The 25,245-nt window shown below is 39.9% G+C and overlaps 2 protein-coding genes across 6 annotated transcripts in view; both read left to right on the top strand.

The window, feature by feature from the left end:
- Positions 1-21,420, top strand: part of si:busm1-71b9.3 (cadherin-1) — a 54,248-nt gene extending 32,828 nt beyond the window's left edge. Inside the window, exons 14-15 of the mRNA XM_067451829.1 lie at positions 20,778-20,853; positions 20,928-21,420. Coding sequence (XP_067307930.1) covers positions 20,778-20,853; positions 20,928-20,963 — 112 coding nt within the window. The 3' untranslated portion in view covers positions 20,964-21,420. The remainder of the gene's footprint in view (positions 1-20,777; positions 20,854-20,927) is intronic.
- LOC137084280 (uncharacterized) lies at positions 2,845-10,761 on the top strand. Of its 5 annotated transcripts, none has more exons than XM_067450766.1 (5): positions 2,845-2,936; positions 4,726-4,767; positions 4,850-4,888; positions 5,173-5,439; positions 5,550-8,379. In XM_067450766.1, the coding sequence occupies exons 1-5, from the start codon at positions 2,924-2,926 to the stop codon at positions 6,146-6,148; spliced, it is 960 nt and encodes a 319-aa protein (XP_067306867.1). In that variant the 5' UTR covers positions 2,845-2,923; the 3' UTR covers positions 6,149-8,379. The 5 variants fall into 5 exon arrangements, with proteins under 5 accessions (XP_067306867.1, XP_067306720.1, XP_067306806.1 ...); XM_067450619.1 differs by having other exon boundaries at positions 2,856-2,936; positions 5,550-10,761; XM_067450705.1 differs by lacking the exon at positions 2,845-2,936 and having other exon boundaries at positions 4,222-4,767; positions 5,209-5,439; positions 5,550-10,761.
- Positions 21,421-25,245: the final 3,825 nt, after the last annotated feature.

Here is a 25,245-nt window from a genome sequence, read left to right as displayed (position 1 = left end):
TTAATCTGACAATTTGACCGAAAAGATTTCATTTTGTCGGACATTTAATTTTTTTCCCGGCCAATGTCCGGTAATTACCAGACAACGGAAACCCTGGTCTGTACCAAGTGTGAACTGAGGAGACATAAGACGGCTCAGGCTCTTATACCCCTCGATGTCAAAAGAAAAAGAAATATGCAAAAGGGAACTCAATTCTAAAGCCACGTCTCAGGCAGTGTGTTAATACTAAATTGAGCTCGCTTTCAAATCTTGTACTTAAATTCACAAGTTCACACAAAATTATGACTAAACTAAACAAAGTTGGTTATGTCTTAAGTGAATATAAACAGTTGAGAAAGAAAACATGTACAGTATCCATATCCAGTCACCAGCCAGTGACAGGTGTGGCAAAAAGTTAATTTTAGGCCCAAACACAAAGAGTTTAATAACAAAATCCATAACAGAGAGAAGAGAACCAGAGCACAGAATAAGCAGCACCTGTCAATGAACACAAGGGAAATCAAAGACGGCAGGCAGAGATGAGGATTCAAATGCAGGGAGACTTAAATGACAAAAAAAAAAAAAAACAACAGTAGTTCATATACTATAGCAAGTGTCAAAATGATTGATGGTGACCTTTGACCTACCACGCCCCCTTCGTTCCCCTCCCCCCACGGACCACCCAGGTTGTTCCCCTCCCCCACAGACCACCCACGTTGTCGTCACCTTTGACCTCTGGGGGTCAATATGACCTTTGAGGTTAAATGTTTGAAATTCCGGTGATGACTTCTGACCTGTGATTGTTTTCGGTAGTGATCAAATGAAAGACTGATGGTTTTGAACTTTGACTCTGCAATTTGAGCTGTGATTTCAGGGAGGTCCAGACCACGTGAGGTGCTTTTGCATTCCATGGCAAGTGACAATAAGATTGTATAGGCCAATATGCCTTGTCTCTCTTCCTGACACACACACACACACACACACACACACACACACACACACACACACACACACACACACGAAATTGGTTTTATAAAGGGAAATACATTTCTATTTTAAATGTACTGGAAACAAAATATATATTATTTATAATACCATTTATTTTACTAAAATATAAAACAACTTTCAGAGCGCGGACAAAAACTGGTCCTTTTACATTCATGTATATACATTAGATGTTTTACAAGACAAAAACAAACATTATTTTACTAAAATGTAATGAAACATGACGAATCAAATATTGTTTCAGAGCGCGGACAAAAGTGATACTTTTACATCCATGTACATTAAATTAATGTATTACAAAGAAAAAATACAGGTTGTACAGTTGAAAATCATTCTCTCCCTCTCACTGACCAAGACGTGTTGAGGGAGGTGTCACAGCCACAGCAGACGGGGGAGGTAGCATTCTATGGACAAGACAAAGTCTAAGACTTTTGCCAGAAATGCTTGTTTCAGTCAAAGCATTCTATGGCCACAGTCTATGTAAGGCTTTAACTTTAAAATTCAACATATTTTCATAACAGTTTAAATATGTTCTTTTAAAATGAAACGTTTTAAATAAATTCATATTTTTCATCTCACAGTTGTAATCATTTAGATGATTACATTCATTATGGATACAGACACCTGTATAAAGAAATACACCCCTTTATAAATGGTTTTATAAAGCTTAAACCTAAAGTCTATCAATTACACCGTCTGTTCCATTTTTACTTTTACATTTATACAAAACCTTCAAGCAAGATTTTAAATACATCTTTATATATGGTTTTAGATCAAATATCTTTGACAACAACATTGCTTTTAGTCAAGAAATCATCAAACTCAATAACAATGATAAACCCATCACTAAAATTCACTGAAACATTGTGAATATTTATAAACATTACAAATATTGATTCTATATACATTTTGTGTACAAAAGTGGTCCTTTTACATTCATGTATATTGAATGAAAATATTACAAAGAAAAAATACAGTTAAAGTTGAAAATCATTCTCTCCCTCTCACTGACCAAGACACCAACACTCACACCCAGGGAGGTGAGCATCCCAAACAAAAGAGAATTCAGAAAAATATTTTCCCACGCTAATGTGGCGACACGTACACATCTGGGTAAACACATCGTAAATTAGTTACGGGTAAAAAACAAAAAACAAAAGCAGTTTATTTGCTTATTTGGACCAAACACATGTGAGAAAAGACAGACCAAATGACTTATACCCCGTATTGTTATTTGTTCATCGGTAAAAATACCTCATCCATCATTTGAAGTCTCCTACTGTCGTTCTCACTGTTGATTTTAAAAGAGACGGCTATCCTTTACTTAGGTAATGGTATAGGTGCGCAAACAAACAGTTGTTTTGCTTAGTCAATTGAGCTCGCGATGGTTAAAACACATGTCTTTCTGCCAGATCAAGAAACACATGTACGTTCACATTGGTTTAAACGTGGAGCTCTGCTTCCATCTAGTGGACATAGTTGAAATACGTCTATCATCAATTAGATGAAATCTATGAAACATCGATAAGCAAATTAACTATATAATTGAACTGGTTCTATCTATCTATCTATCTATCTATCTATCTATCTATCTATCTATCTATCTATCTATCTATCTATCTATCTATCTATCTATCTATCTATCTATCTATCTATCTATCTATCATCGTCTTATTTCATATTATAGTACTAATCTAACATATACGATAAATACAACGCTTATTCACTTCAGCAATTTTCTTTTAAAATAAAGCAATAATTTCAATACATCGCTACCACACTTTCTTCAGTTTTATAGATAATTGTTTACAGATGTTTTGAGACCCTCCTTCAGACCTCGGGGGTGGGCTGTCAGAAGTGTATTTAAACGGAGGTGTCATGAAGCTCTGACAAACCAATCTGCAAAGCTCAACTCTGTCGCTTTTTTTCCTGCCTAGACATGTCTGCAAACGGTAAGTCTGATTATTTTTATATGATAGGCTTACTCTGATTATTTTATATAATGTTTGCTTGTGACTCTTAATAGTAGGCCTACGACTGATTTGCTCAACATCTGTCTGGCAATGTTAATTTACCTCTGGTAATATACTGTCTTGAAACAGGACCTAGGCCTACTAGTTACTTTTTATATATGTTCTATTATTCTATTATAATTCTAGTATTGTCTTAACGCTCCTTGTCGATATTGTTAGTTTAAATACCATGGTTTTTCTATGTATTTGTTGTTTACTGATCGGTGATTAAATAGGCCTATGATATGTTCTAACGTTAGATGTTTAATCATTTGTGAATAAACATGGTTTTACAAGCTATTTCGAGCAACCAGGCTTAATTTTGTCCTAGCGGTTATGGTCAACTAGGCTACATGGCCAAACTGTCCAACCATCTATTTTTATTTCACATTTCCATTATTCTTAACTGATGTTTGTAGACTACGTAAAATATGTTCGTTGTAGTCAGGCTATTCTCTCCGGCAGAGGTCGCCACAGTCTGTTTCATTTTGTAAAATGACATTGCTATAGGTATTACTAAAACTATCATATGTTTTTATCTGTAATCAACCAGTTGTTTATCACTATTGTTGACTGCGCACATGTAATAGTTGCTTTATATTTCTACATTTCCACTATTGATATGCAAGGCTGATTGGATGTGGATTAAGGTTGTTTCGATGGATGGTTATACAACCGTTTCATTTTAATATTATTTATATACCGTATTTTGTTTTATTCATGAAATAACTGCTTAACATGTCTATGTAATTATACATGCAATGTAATTATACATGGTTATTTCACCTCCAGAGGACGCCATTTTTTATATTCTGTTTTAATTTAAAAAATATCCATGATCGCTGTCTGGTTATAGGCCTACTATTGCTATTTGACATAGTTAGCTCGGTGCTATTATTTCTTATTTCACTCTCATCTATTGATTTGGTTTCAGTCAAATTGATATATTGTAAGAGCTGTCTTTATTTGCCATATAATGACGGTCTAGGTTAAGGTTTTCTGGTTATACACGTATCGTCTGTTCTAATCCGTAGATATCAGCGATTTTTTTTTTTTTTTTTTTTTTTTTTTTTTTTTTTTTTTTTTTTTTTTTTTTTTACTATATGCACAGACTAATTGTGATATAAGATGCTATTCTATAAGGTTTTAAAACGTTATAACATTAAATCTTTTGAATCGTTTGAACTGTTTTTAATCGCTGGTTTGAACTGTTTGAATCGTTGTTTTGAACTGCTGGGTTGAACTGTTTGAATCTTTTGAATTGCTGGTTTGAACTGTTTGAATCGTTGTTTTGAACTGCTGGTTTGAATTGTTTGAATCTTTTGAATCGCTGGTTTGAACTGTTTGAATCTTTTGAATCGCTGGTTTGAATTGTTTGAATCTTTTGAATCGCTGGTTTGAACTGTTTGAATCTTTTGAATCGCTGGGTTGAACTGTTTGAATCTTTTGAATCGCTGGGTTGAACTGTTTGAATCTTTTGAATGACTGTTTGAACTGTTTGAATCTTTTGAATCGCTGGTTTGAACTGTTTGAATCTTTTGAATGGCTGTTTGAACTGTTTGAATCTTTTGAATCGCTGGTTTGAACTGTTTGAATCTTTTGAATCGCTGGGTTGAACTGTTTGAATCTTTTGAATCGCTGGGTTGAATTGTTTGAATCGCTGGTTTAACTCTTATTACTTACAATTTATGTAAACCTATTGAAATGTAACAGATCTGTCTGCCTCTAGGTACAAACATCGAACTGATTGCATTTGATTCAATTGACTTTTGTGAGTACCGCTTACTATCTTTTTTATTTGGTACATGGTAAATGGAAAATTATAAATGTCTAAATTGGCTTTTATTTTACAGTGTCAGCTCCTGCAATTGATATGGGGGACTCAAAAACCGGTAAATATACATTTTATGTGATCTTTATCTAAAATCAACTTTGTTTACGTTACATGCTAATTCGAAAATATTTATTTCTATTTAGTTGTTTTAATATTTTAATGACTATTTTGATTTCCTATTTTGATTTTTTATTTATTTCATTATGATTATTATTTTTATTTATTTATTTATTTATTTATTTATTTATTTATTTATTTTATTTTTTATTATAATTATAATTTTTTTTTTTTTTTTTTTTTTTTTTTTTTTTAAATCTATATTTTGCTTCATTTTAAATTTAGAACTGATCGATCTGGTCACACAGCCTGGTTTTGTAGATCTCACGCAAGAAGAGGACGTATGTGATCGTCCGGCCCCCAGCACCAGTGCCATTGGGGCTACATCGAGAATCATCGAACAAACTATATCAGCACAACCGCAAGTTGATGAGTCAATAGATCTCACATCTGACGAGCAGCTGGGTGTCAGTGAGCGTGAACCTCCACAGAAAAAGAGAATCATTGGCATTGCTACCCCAGTCAGGGGTCGTGTGACAGTACTAAATCAAGGTATATGTATATAGCAGCTACATTTATCTTTATACATTTTTAACATTCTTGACAATTTAAGTCTCAATGGTCATCCATTAAATTAAGTTTTTGCTTTTTATTCATTACAGAAAGACGGAGTGCTGACGACTTGTCGAGGTGGTCTGACTCACAGCTAAACGCGTGGGAGCGCGCATCTTGGACAAGTGAAGACGAGACAACAGTGAGAGGTCGTCAAACACCGTATCCTTTTCACGACACTGATCCAGAAGATAACTCATCAGCTGTAGCAGAAGAAGAAATAGGTGAAGACGCGTCATCAGCTGTAGCAGAAGAAGAAATAGGTGAAGACGCGTCATCAGCTGTAGCAGAAGAAGAAATTGAAGGAGGTGAAGAACAAGTCGAAGAATCTGAAGAGCCCGTGAATGATGCTGCTCTAATTCAACAATCCATTAATAGACTCGCGATCCTATTTGAAGAGAAACTGAACGTGATAAACAACCGTTTAGATGTGATTGATAGCAGGTTGAATGCTAACAATGTTAATACTATAGAATTAAGAGACAACATAAATCAACAGCATCAAATGATTGTCACTGGCTTTGCTGATTTGCACAAAAAATATGATGAAACTAGTAAGGCTATAAAGGAAGCTATACTTGAACAGGGTAGGGATAAAAAAATGATTGTAGATATTCTTTGGGCTTTGCATAAAAAAGGGCAAAGATAGAAACTGTTTTGTTTTTGTTTTACACATTTGTGATTTGTAATATCATTTCTTATTGTCTCTCTTTGTTATGATTTTTGTTTTCCTACATATTTGTAAACGTCAGTTTTGTTATACTTCATAATTTTGTTTTCCAATATTGGTTTTGAACTAAATAAATATTAAAAATGGCCAGCGAGAGATGTTTTTGCAGAGACGATGTACATTCCTGTCATCCAGACCATACCCTCCCAGCCCTGTTACAGATTGTCCGTGACATGGATGCTGAAACCCATGACGTTCTGTGCGCTAGATTACAAGAAATTATAAATATGTATCCAGAATCTATAGATATGTATTTTACTGATGATACAACACATCATGGAACTAATTTGAACAGTTTAGAGTTGCTTTTAGACCAATACCCCATTACCAATTTGTCTGAACGATTACAGGAGTTGTTAAATTACTGTATACAGGAAGCACAACACGGGGGCGGTTTGAATAATGAATCTAGGTCAAAATGTACAGATACCATGTTCTCTACAGGTGACATAGATGCCGAGCAACCATCGACTAGTACCACCACAACCCCAACAGGTAACAACGATGTTGCGCAATCATTATCTACCAACTCTGCCCTCACAACAGGTAATTCACTGTCTGAACAGCCGACTATTAGTAATACGGATAGATCCCCCGCTAGACACCCAAACATTGAAACGCTGATTCGTCATGGTGGTACTGTAAATGGATATCATGTTTTACCGAAACGTCGTTTCAACAGCGTGCAATTGCGCCGTTCCATGAATCTGAGAGAGATTAACTCCACTGATTTGGCTACTTATCACAATTTTTTACACGATACCTTCAGCGATATAGTATCGTTTGCTAGAGATATTGGTGGTGAGGGTAGCATTATCAATTTATCCGTCTCGTCATCATCTTTGAAGTCCCCCATTAATTCCGTTTTAACACCCGGCAATAATTATGACGTCGGGATGTTTCTCGATCAATTTGAAAGAGTTTTACAAAGCGACGATCGGATTTTGTCGGACGACGCTGTCGAGATCGATGCTAGCATAGCTATGAACAGACAAGGTGGTGGGGGACAACGTCGCAAGCTCACGTCTACAGCGCTTCATCAAGTTATCAAGAAAAAAAAGATGTCGTTATTTGCACCGGTGAATATCTCAAATAAATTATGCTTCTCTATCTGTCTTGCGCATTTTCTCAATCCTCAAACACCCGACAGTGAGTTAGAAAGACTGGCGACTATCATACACAACAATGCAGGCTTCTCAATCCATGATAAAATCGGCCTTGATAACGTGGGGGTGTTCGAAAACCTATTGGGTATCAAAATTGTTGTTTTTTACAGAACAAATGCCGGAGCGGTGGAAACATACAAAAACAATGACGACCCTCATCCGAAAACAGTCTGTCTCTATTTGCATGATGATCATTACTATATGATACTGAATTTGACAGCGTTCATCGGTACACCGTATGTCTGTGAATTCTGCTATAAAGGTTACACAAACCGTAGAAATCACCACTGCAAGCACGTATGCAATGTATGTTATGACAGCGAATGTTACAGAACCCCTAAAAGAACAGTGCATTGTCCCGATTGCCTACGTTTCTGTAAGTCCAGCTACTGTTTCGAGATGCATAAAAAAAACGTTCCAGACCTAGAGTTCGTGCCATGCAATGTTATAAAATATTGTAAACTATGTAACAGACGATACACCATCGCAAGACGCCAACACACATGTGAACCCTCACGCTGTGTACATTGCCATGAGATACTTCCGAGTGGCGCATCTCATCAATGTTTCATACAACCCGTTGAGCGCAAGACGCTTACCGAAAAATACATATTCTACGATTTCGAAACTCGTTATGAAAACGGTAAACACGTGGCTAATTTCGTATGTGCAATTACTTTTAAGGGTAAGGCATTTGTGGCCGAAGGTCCCGACTGTATTGCACGACTAATCACGCGGTTCAGACAACCGCGATATAATGGGTACTGTTTCATCGCCCATTACGCGTCCCGATTTGACTCGTTCCTAATTCTGGAGTATTTTTGCAAAGCTGGGTTAACGCTCGATGTCATAATGCAGGGTTGTAAATTGATCTTTATGTATGACGACGAATATGAACAACGTTATATTGACAGCTACGCTTTCATCCCAATGGCTTTGTCTAAGATGCCTGATGCTTTAAACTTATACAGCAGCGGCAAAGGCTATTTTCCACATGTGTTTAACACGGCCGAAAATGATCACTATATAGGCCCCTACCCTGACAAAAAGTACTACAGCTACGATAACATGTCCGACAAGGATAGGGTAAAGTTCGATGCGTGGTACAGTACAACTACAGGTCAACTGTTTGACTTTAAGAAGCAGCTGTATGATTATGGGGTCAACGATGTCGTTTTATTACGCGAAGCATGTATGAAATACCGCGAGGCATTCATAGAATGCACCCAACTTGACCCATTTGCGTTCACGACGTTAGCAAGCTGCAGCATGGGTGTGTTCAAAACGCACTATCTTGACCGTGATACACTGGCTCTAACACATAATAATGCATATGTACGCCAGAGTAAAACTTACTCAAACGCATCGATCGAATGGTTGGAGTTTGTAAAAAAGACTAGGGACGTAGACATTCACCACGCTGTAAATCACGGTGAAGTGTCGATCGGTCGTTACTTTTTAGATGGGTACTACGAACAGGATGGTGTGAAACATGGGTTAGAGTACAACGGGTGTATTCACCATGGGCATTCGTGTCGATTCGAGCCCCACCACAAGCATCCATTGTCGAGAGTACCTTTTAGTGTTCTCAGGAGACAGTTCGATGAAAAGATTGAAATTCTACAGAACTCGTACGGTTTACAAATCGAGGTGCTATGGGAGTGCGAATGGGGCAAACTGAAAAAGACTGATCCTGATGTGATGGAATTTATGAGTACTTATACAGCCCCCGAGAGGTTGAAGCCACGAGACGCTCTGTTTGGAGGACGAACTAATGCTTATAAACTCTATCACAAAACTAATGATGGTGAGAAAATAAGCTACGTAGATTTCACGAGTTTATATCCGTTTTGTCAGGCTAGGAAAAGCTATCCGATCGGTCACCCTCAAATAATTTTCAAAGATTTCGAACCGATCGAAAATTATTACGGATTGATAAAAGCCAAAGTCTATCCGCCCCGCAAATTACTGCATCCGGTTCTCCCTTACAGATGCAACGGGAAACTCATGTTCCCGTTATGCCGTACATGCGCACATGCTCAAAACCAGACGGCTGTCTGTAACCACGATGATGAGGATAGAGCTCTCGATGGTTGTTGGGTCACTCTCGAGCTTTTAAAAGCCATCGAGAAAGGCTATGTAGTAGCTAAAATAGACGAAGTCTGGCACTTTTCACAACAGTCAGACAGTCTGTTTAGTGAATACGTAAAGACATTTTTGCGTTTGAAGCAGCAGGCATCGGGGTATCCGTCGAATGTTATTACAGCCAGTGACAAAGAGTCGTACATTCGCGAGTATTACGAAAAAGAGGGGATTCAACTTGACCCCAACGAGATCACACACAACCCCGCCCAGAGGGCTATCAACAAATTACTCTTGAACAGTTTGTGGGGCCGGTTCTCTATGAGAGAACGGTTACCGCAAACGACACTTGTGAATGACCCCGAACAATTCACCAGAATTGTTTTTGGTGAAACATCCACTGTGTCCTATTTTTCATTTGTCTCGGACGATGTGGCACTTGTCCAACATCTACCTGCGAAAGGAGATGATGTTGAGACTAATGATATTAATGTATTTGTAGGGGCATTTACAACTGCCCATGCCCGACTGGAGTTGTACGAACTCATGGACAAACTCGACGATCGGCTATTATACTCCGACACAGATAGTGTAATTTTCCTGTCTAGGGATGGGGATTGGGACCCGCCTCTTGGGGATCATTTGGGCGAGTTGACGAACGAAATAGATGATGGGGATTATATCACTGAGTTTTGCTCCAGCGGCCCAAAATCTTATGGGTATCGCACCGCCAAAGGTAAAGTATGCATGAAAGCTAAGGGCATAACGCTAAATGCTAAAAATTCCAAAGTTATCTGTTTGGACAGTCTTATTGGTCTGGTTGACAACTATGTGACATCATCGGATGATGCAAAATACATCCTGGCTCATTCTGAAAACATTGTGAGGAATAAAAAGACTCTCACATTGCACAACAAATCAGTCGTTAAAAGGTTTAAGGTTGTGTACAATAAGCGTAGACTTTTGCCTGATTTTACAACTCTCCCTTATGGCTACTGATCTGATGATGCACCGGGGGTCGAGGGAAGCCTCTGATTTTGATTTCAGACTTCAACATCCATTCAGTTGTGTGATAACAGGACCATCGAATTCTGGAAAGTCTTATTTTGTGAAACTTTTGTTGGAAAACAGTATGGATTTTATTTCTAAAAAAATTGAAAACATTGTTTTTTTGTATGATTGTTGGCAACCTCTGTATGATGAATTACTTAAATTGTATGATATTAAATTTGTGGAAGGAATACCACAGAGTCTGAATGATGATTATCTGTTACCCGTCAACAAAGTGAACCTTCTCGTCATCGATGATATGATGCAGCAAGCATCTGGAAACGCCGAGATTGAACGGGTGTTCACTCAATATGTACATCATCGCAATCTTAGTGCTATATATATCACTCAAAATTTATTTGTTCAAGGTAAATCGAGCCGTACCATTAGCTTAAATACAAATTACTTAATACTGTTTAAAAACCCCCGGGATGCCAATCAAGTAGCTGTGCTAGGCCGTCAAATGTATCCTGGAAATGCTAAATACTTTATGGAGTGCTATCGAGATGCTACTAGTCAACCTTTCGGTTATTTAATGATAGACTATAAAGCAAAAACACCCGAACAATATCGCCTCAGAACGGATTTGCTTTCTGATCGTCAAGTGGTTTATCTACAGAAAAAAAGAAGAACCTGAACAGCAGAAATGTCCGCCAGACTATGTAAGCATCTGCCTCTGTTAAAACTATTACATAAGGCTACCCCCAAGCAACGGCGACTTATTTTACAATCAGCATCTGACGAACTCATTTTAACATTGTGCGAAGTGGCTCTTAACATCCTCTACGGTACAATCCCAATTAATCAACATCAGTACCGCAAACTGAAAAGGAGAAAAGGCGAAATAAAATTTGTTGCAGACAAAAAAATAGCTATAGCAGCCAAGAAGCAAGTCTTCAACCAGACAGGAGGATTTCTTTTACCGCTCCTAAGCGTAGCAGTCCCATTTATTTCTAGTTTGATAACTTCGGGACGGAGGTGAGGATGGAATACGCTGAGAAAATGTATTTAGTACCACAGCATCAGTTGGAAAACATGAAAACTGGAAATGTTCGTGAGAATATTCAACATGTCGTAGAAAATGATCTGGATAAATCGATAAGAAATATTTTACTAAGGACCGATTTGGATCAGCATGAAAAAGTCAAACTATACACAAACATACTGACCCGATTTTTAACAATCGTTAAGCAAGGTGATCGGGAGACCAACGTTTTAACGCTCTCTTTACCGAATCCTGACCCAAGTCATAAAGATGATTCCCGCTCTTCTGACTCAAAAGACCGCGAAGGTGCGGAAGATGTTGTGGCCGAAGTTCTGAAGAATGTGCCAATGAGGAGCTTGAAAAACACGAAATACATATTAGACAAACTGTCTAAAGCTAAAGGAGTAAGCAGCTGGACCGAGACGGGTGAGTTTGTGTTCAGGGGTAAAGCTATACCTGGGTCCCACATGCTTGATTTACTGAAAAATATCACCGCCCCGAACAAGGTGCGGGATGACCGAAGGCCTCTAGGATGGTCAGAGTTTCTACATGCATTTGCTGAATTAAACATTCCGTTTTCTACCGTACCGAATCATCATGTAAGACATACGATTAATTCTTTGAAGAGTAAACCGGTCACAACGCCTCTGGATCTCGGTCTGCATTCTAAAAAGATTAAAAAAAAACGACGGTCCTCATCTCCACAGTCTGAAGATCTACCATTTAAATCCCCAAATATTGACCGGAGACAGTGGATAGAGTTTTGAGATTTTGTTAATATTAATGTTTATGTGCATTGTTGTGTAATTGAGATTGAAATAAAAGATTCTAAAAGATGATGGTTTGAAAGAGTTTTATTTATAATCACCATAAATACAACATCGATTCTTATACATGGTTCATAGAGGCATTACTAGTCTGCACACAGTGAATACATGGATACATTTTTTCATTACAACCATACGGTCTTAATCTTTTCACAAACAGTGATACCATTTTATCATTTTTAATACAATCATCACCATAGAGCTCCATCACATCATTATAGCCGAACCCTCTGGTTATGTGGTACAGAAAAAACAAACAATGTTGTCCGCACATGTCCGATGATAAATCCTGCACACGTCTGGCAGAATATGCGATGGTTGGGTCATTGATTTCTAGAAAGTTTTTGATGGTTGATGGAAATAGGACACTGTAAGGCGAGTTACCATAACTGTCGAAAAAACAGGCTGGGCCGTGCTCGGTTAAATAAACAGCGGTCCAGTGTTCCCCCGGCAGGTGGGACGGGTCCGTATTAATTATAGTCACCGCTGGTAAGGTCCTTATAGGGCTTATTGGTAGTTGATCGCTGGCTAGAACCCCGATAAAATTTGCGGTGCACATAATTTTGTCCAAGATAGCCGTCAGCTGCACTGTGTTCATTTTAATAGTAATCAACCAGGACCTGTCTGCGGTTAGAGACTTCGATGATACTGTCAAACACGGCATAGACTATTAAATTAATAGTATGCGGTAGAGGGTTTTTAAACCGGGCTTCAAGTCTGATATTGCCGGACTTGACAAGAGATATGTGCTGACCGCAGTCTTCATCAGGTGTGAGATTAAAGGCATAAAGAGCGTATCCATTGAGGAAATCATTCCTATCGATAGATAGGGATTGGTTTTTCAGATGCCTCCCGGATGCCATAACCAGCTGGTAAAATTCACGTACAGCTAGCCCTGCATCAAAGTCGGGCTGTAGGGGCTTGGCAGGGAATTGTTGTCCATCAACATATACCGCTAGGTACTCCAAGTCATAGTGTTTGAAGGCAAAGGGGTTTTTCCTGTAGGAACCTGTGAATGAGTCATTATCGACCATAGCAAGGACTAGAGATTTGGGTAGTGTTCCTAAGAACAAATTTTCTTGATTTGAAACGCGGCTCCCGGCTGGTATGGAGAAATTTTTTAAACATACTCGGTCTATGGGGTACTTAGCGGTAGTTGAGAGCAGAGCTTGCGCATGACCCAGTCTCACGGGTGGAGATACAGACACTTTCTTGACAAACAGGGATGCTGACATGATTTTTAATTTGTAAGCTATATCCCCGGTTTTCATCAGGCAGAATTCGTCTTTACCTCTGATCATACGTATTTTAATGTCAACCCCATTTAACATTAATTTTTCCTGAAAGAAGATATCACTGTGAATAGGTGCCAGCAGCTCAACTGTTTTGCTCTCATTTGTGTATTGAGATCTCTTTCCCAATCCGGTGTTACGCCCCGTGGGGTCGGCAGCGTCCATATGCTCGGATGTATCCTTGTAAAACAATCCTGCTGAGAAAAGTGATTCCAGAGCATCTTTACTGTAATTGATGAGACTCTCGATGATGCACCGGTAAGGATACGTGCTCGAACTCTGTGATATCAAACGGTCACCGAGACTCACATCTACTTGTGAAAATATAGTAGCACCGGGGTAGTTTATTAGACCAACCCTGGCTGTGTCTGGGATGTCATCACCGTTAGGCAGTGTGATTTTAAGACGGAGATAGAGCAAGGTGTTATTTAGATCCACATAATCCTCGCCGTTTCCAGGTATATAAAACTCCAATGGAGCGCTGTCCGATATGGCTGATAAAGGGGGTACTTCTACATAGCTGTTTTTCTCAATAACCGTCTGAGTCAGTGGAACTGTAAATAAATCCAACTCAGACTTGATACATTCCCCCGACATGCGATGCAGTAATGCCATGTTAGAAAATGGTTTTTATGGATCTCCTGACCGACAGGTTTCGTCTTACAGACTTCTTACGCTTTCTGCGGACGACTGAGAATTTCTTTGGTGCATGTGTTGTTTTCTTCTTCCTCTTTATTGTGCGACCACGCCTCCTTACCCCCGGTGGTTTAGACAACCTCTTACGTGCCATGACCATCAGACCTGACCCGTCTTGTGGTTTAGCGTTGTCGTTATACGATCTTGTCAATGCATTTGAGACGACATCTGTTACTATATTTTTAGCGGCTGATTTTAGGTGCGGTTTAGCTATACTGAACCCTCTTTTTAGAAATGGTATAGCCATCCTAAACAAACCTCTGAACAGCCCTCCCAGACCTGCCCCATACATGACTCCGCCCCCTGAGTATCCTGGCAGACCACCGCCGGCCTGATTTCGGTAGTAATTGACATATTCGGCAGCATTCGTCTCTCGGGGGTTATAATAATGAGACATTTTAAAGAATGGATTGTTTCGCAGGTTTAAAGTGTAGTTTTATAACAACTTTCCCGTAAGAAAATGGTATTTCACAGTTTTGATCGTCCTTTAGTTCTATGGTAATGTCCGTGATGAGCTCCTTGTTGACCGATGCGTAGTGGGGTTTGTCGTATCTAACACTGACTGTATCCTTGTTTTCCCCGGTTATATGTACACATCTCAGAAGGGGAACGTACGAATCCCCTACTGATTGGTAATGGATGATGTCTGTGTAAACGTATAGCGTATAGAGCCCTGCGTTGATGTCGGCTTGATGAGGGGCATATGTAATAAGGCTTGTTGAGAAGTCAGCCTTTTCATGGTAGGCAGCACGCCCGAGAGCATCATCAACCTTAACTCCAAAAATAGTGGCTAGTTTCCCAAAGAAACTTACTGAGACGTTAGGTTTTGCAACCAGATAGATTTTGTTTTTTAAATGATCATAACCGATTACCCCTGATGGCGATAGCACCGTATTTATCGCGCGGATCACATCTTGAATTTTCTCGTAGAACCCTCCGCTTATTTGCAGTTTCCTCGATACTAGAAACCCTGATAGCTTTTTAAATACGGTCTCGCCGGGGTTCACTAAATCTTTCTGAGGTGGTAACGGTGAGGTGTGTAGTGTGAAAATACCGTCTTCATCATTAAAGGAGTACCAGCTTCTAGGATATTCGATTTCAGCGAGTCCGACTTCCCATTTCCCTTTCAAGTTAATGCCTGTAGATAGCCTTGTTCTGTAGCTGGATATACGGTTTTCAGGATATGTCCTCAAAGAAGCATTGCATGGTAGCGTAACATAGAATCCTTGGTCATCCATGACAGTGCTACACATTAAATGAACCAGAACTGTGTCCGTATGAGTGTTTTAAGGAGTCTGTAAATCCACCAGAGTTTTTTTATCTATATAGCTATTAAATTTTGAAGGCCATCCTAACCATTTCACTAGCATGAGCGTAGATCTACCCTGTTTTTTCTCGCCTAAAATCTTCTCCACCTTAAAAGATTTATTTTTACTCACAATTATCTTTTGCAGCTCTTTTTCATAAAAAACCCCCTCAACAATCTCCCCGTCATAATCAGACAGTCTGTAGACCGGTGGTTGACGTGGAATGCATGATGATATGGTGAAAAATTCTTCTGTGTAGTTCTGTTCGTACCCTTTGGCGAACGGACCTCGTACTTTAGAAATCCTAACAACATCTCCGACTTTATATTTAAAAATACGTTTCTCTCTCTCTTTCTTCTTTATATCACCGTACAAGTTTTGAAACACAGTCCCCTCGTTTTCTTTATTGACGTCCAGAGGTCTCATCTTAATACTACGATGATAACTGGAGTTGTATCCATCAGTGATGTCTTGCAAAACGTCCATGTAACGATGGGAATTCGTAGCAGTTAAAAATCGCCACATGCGGCTTTTTAATGTTCTATTAAAACGCTCCACCACACTAGCTTTTAAATCAGTTGCTGTTGCAAAATGAATAATATCGTGCTTTTTCATAACATCCTGAAAATGCTTGTTGAAAAATTCCTTCCCCTGATCTGTCTGTAGTTTCTGCGGTACACGACCCTCCTCGAGTATAGACTCAAACGCTTTAGTAACCACAGCACCACTCTTATTCTTTAGCAGCCGAGTCCATGCATACTTACTAAATATATCAATACATGTCAGTAGATATTTATTATTATCGTTATCCTTAGAATACGCCGTCATGTCTACGAGATCCGCTTGAAACTGGGTATCAATCCCATACACCACAACTCTGTTGCGTTTGTATTTTACAGGCGCTGTCCTGTGTAGTGTGTACGCATCCTCGCCGGACAACCATTCTGAAACCTCTGTATCGCTTAAACGAACCCCGCTATCGTTAAAAACGGCGTCTTTCAGACGTTTTTTACCTCCTAAAGAACCAGGGTTGGATGGAGTGTAATAAATTTTTTTCATGAGCTCTGACATGTTGTCGTTTCAATCATCTGCAAAAGAATAATACGCCCGGCTGATACAAATCAAACTTTTATTAAGAAAATTGGTACAGGGGATAGTATAGGGCATATAAGACGTCATCACTTTCTAAGTAACAAAGACATTAGTAAAAAATACAATGGGTAGTAAAATAGTATGATTTAGTAAAAAATACAATGGTTAATAAACATTGAGTGACAGGGATGTTTAGTTAAAATATTACATTAGACATATACATAGTCTAGCCAGAAAAGAAATTCTCTACATAACTTGACATCACGGTCTACCATATAGTTAACTGCTGTTTTTATGATATTATCTATGTCGACAGTATATCCGTCAAAAGTTTCATTTAATAAAGTCAACGATGTACAGACATCTGTTACGTACGTGCAGATACAAACAATGTCGACGACACGAAGGTCGCTTGTAGATTCACAAATCACATCAAGAACATCTCTTATCATTACAGAATATGGTTCTGAACCATTAACAAAGAGGTCGGCCATTTCATCCCAAGCATTGGACAGACCTCTTATAATGACCATTTGATTCTTGAGAGTTTTTGCACGTTTGTCTTCCTCATGATCGGCATCATCAGGGTGGCATGCATCTTCGATTATCTTTTCCAACAGCATTGTCATTTGCCTTCTGTAATGTTGTTTAAACAGACATTGTATGACGCTCTTGCGGCTGCATTCACCACCCATGCTGGCTTTGTCTTGGTTACTTGCCATTCACGACGGGGGCTCTTTGCCAGAGATCAACGGCGTCGTAGACGATTTTCTTGCAGGACTTGTCAAGGAGCTTTTCCCTGATTGCTTGCAGCTTTGCAGTGATGAATGGTTCGTCTCGTAATTCGTGCAGAATAGCACCGGCCGTTCCGTGAATCCGCTGAGGATGGGACTTTAGCCCAAAACACCGTAGTGCGTAGGCTATAACAGTTCGCAGATCAGGTTTAAACAGTTTGCTGGTGAGCTCGTTGAAGTGTGTGTCAAAGTAGTATGTGGCTGGTTCAAACAGGCAGGAGTGTTGCAGCTGGCTAGGATGATTCGTAGCACAGCCCTGGCATTCTTCTTTTTGTTTACCGTCGATGAGGTGTTGCAGCAGCACCACCACTGTAGCTTTCACAATTTTGAACCCGACGTCAGTGAAACAACCGTCTATAGCGTCGTCATTCTTATCGATAGAGGATGCAGCGGTACCACAAAGCCCAGTTAGGAAGCTCAGGTTGCGATAACCAAGCTCGGTACAGAATTTGTCCAACCAACCAGTGTTGGCATCTATTGTTCCGGTGGTATCTGGTAGAATAGGGTCTGTAGCATTATCGTTAGGAGGCTCATAGAAGTAGCCGAGCTCTGAACCGCCGTCTTGAGCCATGTTTTATAAATGGTTGTGGAGGGGGTTTGGTTACAGACTTTTATGGGCGTAGTGAATGGGCGGGGATGGTAAATCGTATACCCCGCTGCGCGCGCATCTCTCGGGGTGAAACAGCTGTACTTTAATTTTGTTGTACCCCTCCTCCATCTCACACCATTTGAACATTTTGTTTATGGTTGAAAAAATAGTACTCAGCTGGTTAACGTCACACCACTTGATCAAAAATTGCATCTTGTACAGATCATGGTGTTCATTCTTCATGATCGGGGCCGTCCGATCAGAAAGCTTTGCCTTTTCGTCGCAGCAGAAGATGAAAATACAATCATTTTGTTTTTTATCATAATGATTGCCGACTACTCGGTACCGGGTATTGGGGGTCACCCCATCCCACTCTCCGACGTACAATGGAGAGCTCACACGATCATTCAGATCCTTCCAGACACGACTGTAAAACAGTGTCCAGTCTTTATCGTGAAAGGTCACGCATGGGTCTTCTTCCGGTATAAATTCTTCAGCTTTGTCCGTGGTGTAGAGCCTCACGACTCTAGATGGTTTATGAAATATGTAACCGAATACACGGTTACTATTCATTAAAAATTCAGCTGTCAGACAGTCCTTATTTTCATGGAGAAATTTTGTCAAGCTGACATATCCTTGAGGCTTTCTCGGAGCGAAAGGCAGCGCCCCCGGCATATCGTCGTACCAATGTTTCTTAGGGGTTTTAGCTGAGTTTAAATGCGACATGTTCAGGTATTTCACAGCTCTTTTCTATTTGTTGCATGTCTAGGTATATTTATACTGATCTGCCATGGAATGCAAAAGCACCTCACGTGGTCTGGACCTCCCTGAAATCACAGCTCAAATTGCCGAGTCAAAGTTCAAAACCATTAGTCTTTCATTTGATCACTACCGAAAACAATCACAGGTCAGAAGTCATCACCGGAATTTCAAACATTTAACCTCAAAGGTCATATTGACCCCCAGAGGTCAAAGGTGACGACAACGTGGGTGGTCTGTGGGGGAGGGGAACAACCTGGGTGGTCCGTGGGGGGAGGGGAACGAAGGGGGCGTGGTAGGTCAAAGGTCACCATCAATCATTTTGACACTTGCTATAGTATATGAACTACTAACAACAAAGACCAAAAATCAGGAACAAAATAACACTGAGAAAAAAACTAAAGAAACACACAGGGAAAAAGCAGACACCTGCATAATATTAAACCACAACTGACTGAGAACCAGAGAAAACAAGGACTTTAAATACACAGGGAAGACTAGCTTAACGAGATAACAGGGGGGTGTGGTAAATAGGAAACACCTGGGGAGACTAATCAACATGAAAAAACTACAAAGACCTGCAAAACCTCAACAGGAAACAGGACATGGAAAAGAACACAGAGACAATGCACCAAGAATTACAACATAAATGTCCCACCGAGCGCCATACACAGAAACAGATATGACAGCACCAAGCATACATGTGTAGGACAAGACTCATAAACACTGGGGTTTAAATACTAGAGGTGTAATATGCAAACAAGACACACCTGGGAATGATCACTGAACAACTAGACAAAACTACAAAAATTGCACACAGGACATGAAACATAAACATGGTAAAAAAAACTAAAAGTCCAATACACAATACACAAAACACATGAAACATAAAGCCAGGGAATAGCTAAAAGAGTCCTCCATTAAAGAGAGTGACCAAGATTTCAGATGCTCCCAAAAAAACTACAAACATGAGAACAGGAGGGTGTTGGAGCAGAGGCAGATCAGGGGAAGGGATGGTGGGTCAGGCCAATGTGGTGGTACTGGAGACTGAGGAGGATTAGAAAGCCAGGGCAGAGCTGACAGGGCTGAAGACCACCAGGGTGGAGTAGGCAGAGCTGAAGACTACCAACGCAGACAGAAAAGGTATAACTGGTGGAGCAGGCAGAACCAACATGGAGGCTTCCTCCTCTAGAAGCCCTCTACCATAGTCCAGGAATTCCATCAGCGATCTACCATCATGGACGCGTATGGTTTGGTAATGGTTGTTGAGTCTGTGGCAAGAAAAGTCAATGAGGGCAAAGTCTGTGAGGTAGGTAAAATCTAAAAAAACATCTTTGGAGTGGTATCCAAGAGAACAACGGTTGGCTTGCCGGAGATGAATTGCTGGATCCATCATGGTCGAGTCTTCTGCAACATTAGGTTACCTTAAAAACAAGTGAGAGCTGGATCCAAATTCAAAGAGTTTAAAAACTAAAAATAAACATAATAGCAAATCTTCAACAGAAAACCAGGGATCAGATTAAGTAGCATTAAAACTATATCTGTGTAGGCAAAGAACACAAACACTGGGGTTTAAAATACTAGATGGTAATAGGCAAACAAGACCTTGGAACCTGGGAATGATGCCAGAAGTTATCAACCAAAAAACTTCAATGGACAACAAAAATGGCAAACAGAATAGGAAACTGGTAAAGTATAAACTAAAAGTCCAATAAACAGAACACACAAAGCCAGGGAATACATAACCTATGTCAAATCTCTACTACTCAGAATTCAAATATCAGCATACCTGTAGATCCCATGAACTTCAAATGATTTTAAAATTCCAGGCAATATGTTGTATAACAAACATTAAGATGTTCTTGTGGAACAATTCAAGTTTTAACCTGTATGTTTTGGTTCCTCCCAGGTTTAAAGTTGCCAATGAGAATCTTCCCATGTCAAAGATGGCAAATACACAGCTATCATTTTTTCTGTGGATGATGGTAATTAGTGTTCCTTTTCAAGCAATGAAGTCTTGCTAGCATAGCCTTTTTCTAATGTCTGTGTTTGTGTGTAGGTAATCCTCCAGCTACTGGCACAGGAACCCTGGTAATTGAATTGGAGGATTTGGGTCTTCATTCCGTCTGCAAAGATTCATCTGTCAAGCCTTTGCCCCCTTCTGCTGTGAAGAAGTAAAGGAGGTTAAATGTAAACAGGGCCTTATATACATCTTTATAGTTCATTAAGCATTCTTTTTCAAATTTGCTGAACATTAATATTTTACATTTACGTATTAAATCTTTGACATCTTAATATTGCTGTGATCATAAAGTACGGCTCATTATAATTTTAGCTATAATTGCTGTTTTACTGTTTTCACAAGTAATACAACTTTTTGCATTAATTCCATAACAGATCATCATACATGTGCTGTTTTTCAAACATTTCAGAGTATTTTCTGTTGATTTACTACCAGATTCAAAATCACAACATAACTTTTTTTTAAGTTTCATTTTATTTCCTTTATAAATGCTTTCATAATATTTGAACATTAAACTTTATAATTTGCATATGTTGTAGTTCATTTTAATATATTTGAATATAAATTAATCCAGCAGCTCTTAATGTTTAATCAGTGATTTATGTAGTACATCAAAACTAAAAATACAGATTTTATGGCGGATAAGCGATTTATCACAGTCGCTATTCAAAGTGTGTGTGTGTGTGTGTGTGTGTGTGTGGGAGAGAGAGAGAGAGAGAGAGAGAGAGAGAGAGAGAGAGAGAGAGAGAGAGAGAGAGAGAGAGAGAGAGAGATTTCAAATCCCTTTATTTTTCAAAACAGAGTTCTCCATAAAACAAGGAAATTAGTTCCCAAAGTGAAAAAAACAAAACAAAACAAAAAACAAAAACATGATTCAAGTCAGAGCACTCCCCAAAACCAGGACATTCTCCACAACAGAACATAAAACATTTGTAAGACACTAAATGTTCATAAACCCCTCTACATTATTTGTAGTACTGTAAAAAAAAACAAAATCAACTTTTAAATCTAGCTTTCACCATTCTAACAAAAACAGTGTTTGCGTCAAAGTCCAAGGTAAATGGTAAATGGACTGCATTTATATAGCGCTTTTATCCAAAGCACTTTACATTTTTGCCTCACATTCACCCATTCATACACCGACGGCGATGTCAGCCATGTAAGGCGCCATCCAGCTCGTCGGGAGCAGCTGGGGTTAGGTGTCTTGCTCATGGACACTTCGACACTTGGTCAGGTGGAACCGGGGATTGAACCACCAACCTTCTGGTTTGTAGACAATCTACATGAACCACTGAGCCACTGCCACCCCACTCTTCAGGACTCTTCGATCGTATTCCTTCTACTAAGGTAGATAGGATTTTTGCTTGACCAAGTACAAAGTTAAGCAATTGACATTTCCCTCTCCTTTTCTGACTGTAACTAAAACCAAAAATAAATAGATTCTTAGAAAATTTCTCTCTAAACATCATAAATAATTATTGCAACAACTGAAAAAAAGAGCACAGTCTACTACAATCCGAAAAGCAGTGGTAAATCGTTTCCCTCTGCAAGCAAAAAGGGCACTCTTCACTTACATTTGGATTAATGATGGAAATGAAAGCATTGACAGACACACTACCGTGAAGGATCCTCCACTGAAGGTCACCTAGCATTTTTGTCAACGGTGGTTTGTAAATCGCTCTCCATACTGGTCTGACCTCATTGTCAAGCCCCAGATGAGCTCTCCAAGGAGTGTCAGCTCTACCACTTAGTTTGCCTTTATTTAACATTTTTACAAAAAAAAATAATTATCGTTTTTTCCTCTCATGTCATCAAATTCATTTGTGAGAGTCTCTCTGGACTCTAACAGTTGACCAGTACAGTCTTTGAAATCAGGAAATAGCCATTCACCACTGGCTCTTTCAACAGCCATGTCAGGGACTCACAGCTTGCAACTCTCTTTTTTTGGAACATTCCATGGTAAAACTTTTTGAGGTTACACAGTTTTGTAGCACTCAGGTCCATTTAAAACAAAGGCTCAGCAAGACCCACATTCCCACCTCGGGCCAATATGGTTCTGGCTAAGGATCTCCAGACAAAGTCTACGGACCCAACAAGAAGTTTCTGAATGAACTGGAGTCGGAAAGCGGCGCTCCTACTGGGGAGATGAATGAGCCCCTGCCCTCAAGAGATTTTCTTAAATAGTGCAGAAGAGGCTCTATGGTTAAGGAGTACAACATGCCAGACAATGAACATCCTTGTCTGACCCCCCTATGAACTTTAATAGGAGCGCTTAAACCACCGTTGATCTTTAAGATGCTCTCAATGTCACTATACAAGACTCGAATCATGTTTATTAGGCCAGAGCTGAAACCAAACGCATCTAACGTTTGCCACAAATACTGGTGTTCGACTCTGTCAAAAGCCTTTTCTTGGTCAATTGAAATCAGAATTAAAATATTATTGTCAGTTATCAACCTATTGGGTATGCAATAAGTCTGGTCAACATGAATGATGTGCTCCATAACGTTTTTCAGTCTCACTGCCAACACCTTTGACAAAAGTTTGTAATCAGTGCAGAGCAGAGCAACTGGCCTCCAGTTCTTTATCTCTTGTAAATCCTCTTTTTTGGGGAGAAGAGTTGTAAGAATTGCTCTCCTACAACTCAAAGGTAAAAATCCTCTTCTTAAATTGTCTCTGATAACAAGTAATAAATCTTGGCCAATCACAGGCCAAAAGGCTTTATAAAAGTCTGTTACGATCCAACTGGGGATCGAACCGGGGTCTCCAGTGTGTGTCTCTGTGACGCTAACCACTTAACCACGGAAGGAGGTTGACCCCAAATGCAGAGGTATTCAAGACAGTAAAAAGTCTGAGTCTTAATCTTTGCCTCTTTACTTCAGCATCCAAAAACGAACCAGAAAAGCAGAAAAAAAACAAAAAGTCTTAGGCATGACAATGGTGAGGCTAACATCAGGACTGAACAAGAACAAAAGGGTGTGAGGCCTTAAATAAGGTTTCTCATTAGGTGTGATTCAACACAGGTGAGAGCATTATAATCATTTAAATCAAAGAGAATTAACCTAGGTAGAAATAACGACCTCTAGTGGTGAAATCAAGGAACTTCAGACAAAACATTACAGAACCCTCTCTTTTAGGAACGGCTCCTGACGTTCCCAACAGCTCAGGTTGAGTGAAGACGATGAAAGTCCCTAATCAAACTCTTGTCCAGGATATGGCGAGTGGGGACCCAAGACCGTTCCTCTGGCCCATATCCTTCCCAGTCCACTAGAAACTGCCGTTTACCACGAACCAGTCGGGTGTCCAATATCTGCTTGACCACGTATGCTGGCTGGCCATCAATGATCTGTGGAGCTGGGGGTGGCCTGGTGGCAGGAGACAGAGGACTGTATTTGAAAGGTTTTAAGCGGGAAACATGAAAGGTAGGATGTATGCGCAAAGACCTGGGAAGTAGGAGACGGTAAGAAACAGGGTTTACTTTCCTTAAAACCTTGAAGTGGCCTATAAATCTGGGAGCCAATTTGCGTGCTTCGACTTTAAGAGGAAGGTCCTTGCTAGACAGCCAGACATTCTGCCCTGGACGGAGAGATGGTGCTGGTCTGCGGTGACGGTTGGCCCGTTGCTGTTGTAGCTTTGAAGCCTTAAGAAGTGCAGCTCGGGCCTTACTCCACACCCTATGGCACCGTTGAACCAGATGTTGGGCAGCTGGGACTCCCACGTCAGACTCCTGCTCAGAGAACAAAGGAGGTTGATAGCCAAATTGACATTCAAAAGGTGACATACCCATTGAGGAATGGCGAAGAGTATTATGGGCAAATTCTGCCCATATCAGTAGTCTGCTCCAGGATGTTGGGTTGGATGAAGATAGACATCTCAAGGTGGTCTCAATCTCTTGGTTAGTTCTTTCAGTCTGTCCATTAGACTGGGGATGAAATCCAGATGATAGACTGGCTGAAGCCCCAATAAGCTGGCAGAAGGCCTTCCAGAACCTGGATGCAAACTGAGAACCACGGTCTGAAACTACATCTTGGGGAAAGCCATGCAATCTAAAGACATGCTGTAAAACAATTTCAGCAGTTTGTGGAGCCGAAGGAAGTTTTGGCAATGGTATAAGGTGGCAAGCTTTTGAGAACCTATCAACTACCACCAAAATCACCTTGTTACCTTGGGAGAGTGGTAGGCCCGTTACGAAGTCCATAGAAATATGTGACCATGGACGAGCAGGGATCGGGAGGGGTAGCAGATGACCTTGTGGACGAGACCTGGAATCCTTATGCTGGGCACAAATGGGGCAGGCAGCCACAAAGGATTTAACATCCTCAGCAATCCTTGGCCACCAGAAGCGTCTGCAAAT

Source organism: Pseudorasbora parva, chromosome 1 (genome assembly GCF_024679245.1).
Source record: "Pseudorasbora parva isolate DD20220531a chromosome 1, ASM2467924v1, whole genome shotgun sequence".
Taxonomy (NCBI): Eukaryota; Metazoa; Chordata; class Actinopteri; order Cypriniformes; family Gobionidae; genus Pseudorasbora; species Pseudorasbora parva.
This window is presented reverse-complemented; position numbering and strand designations above follow the sequence as displayed.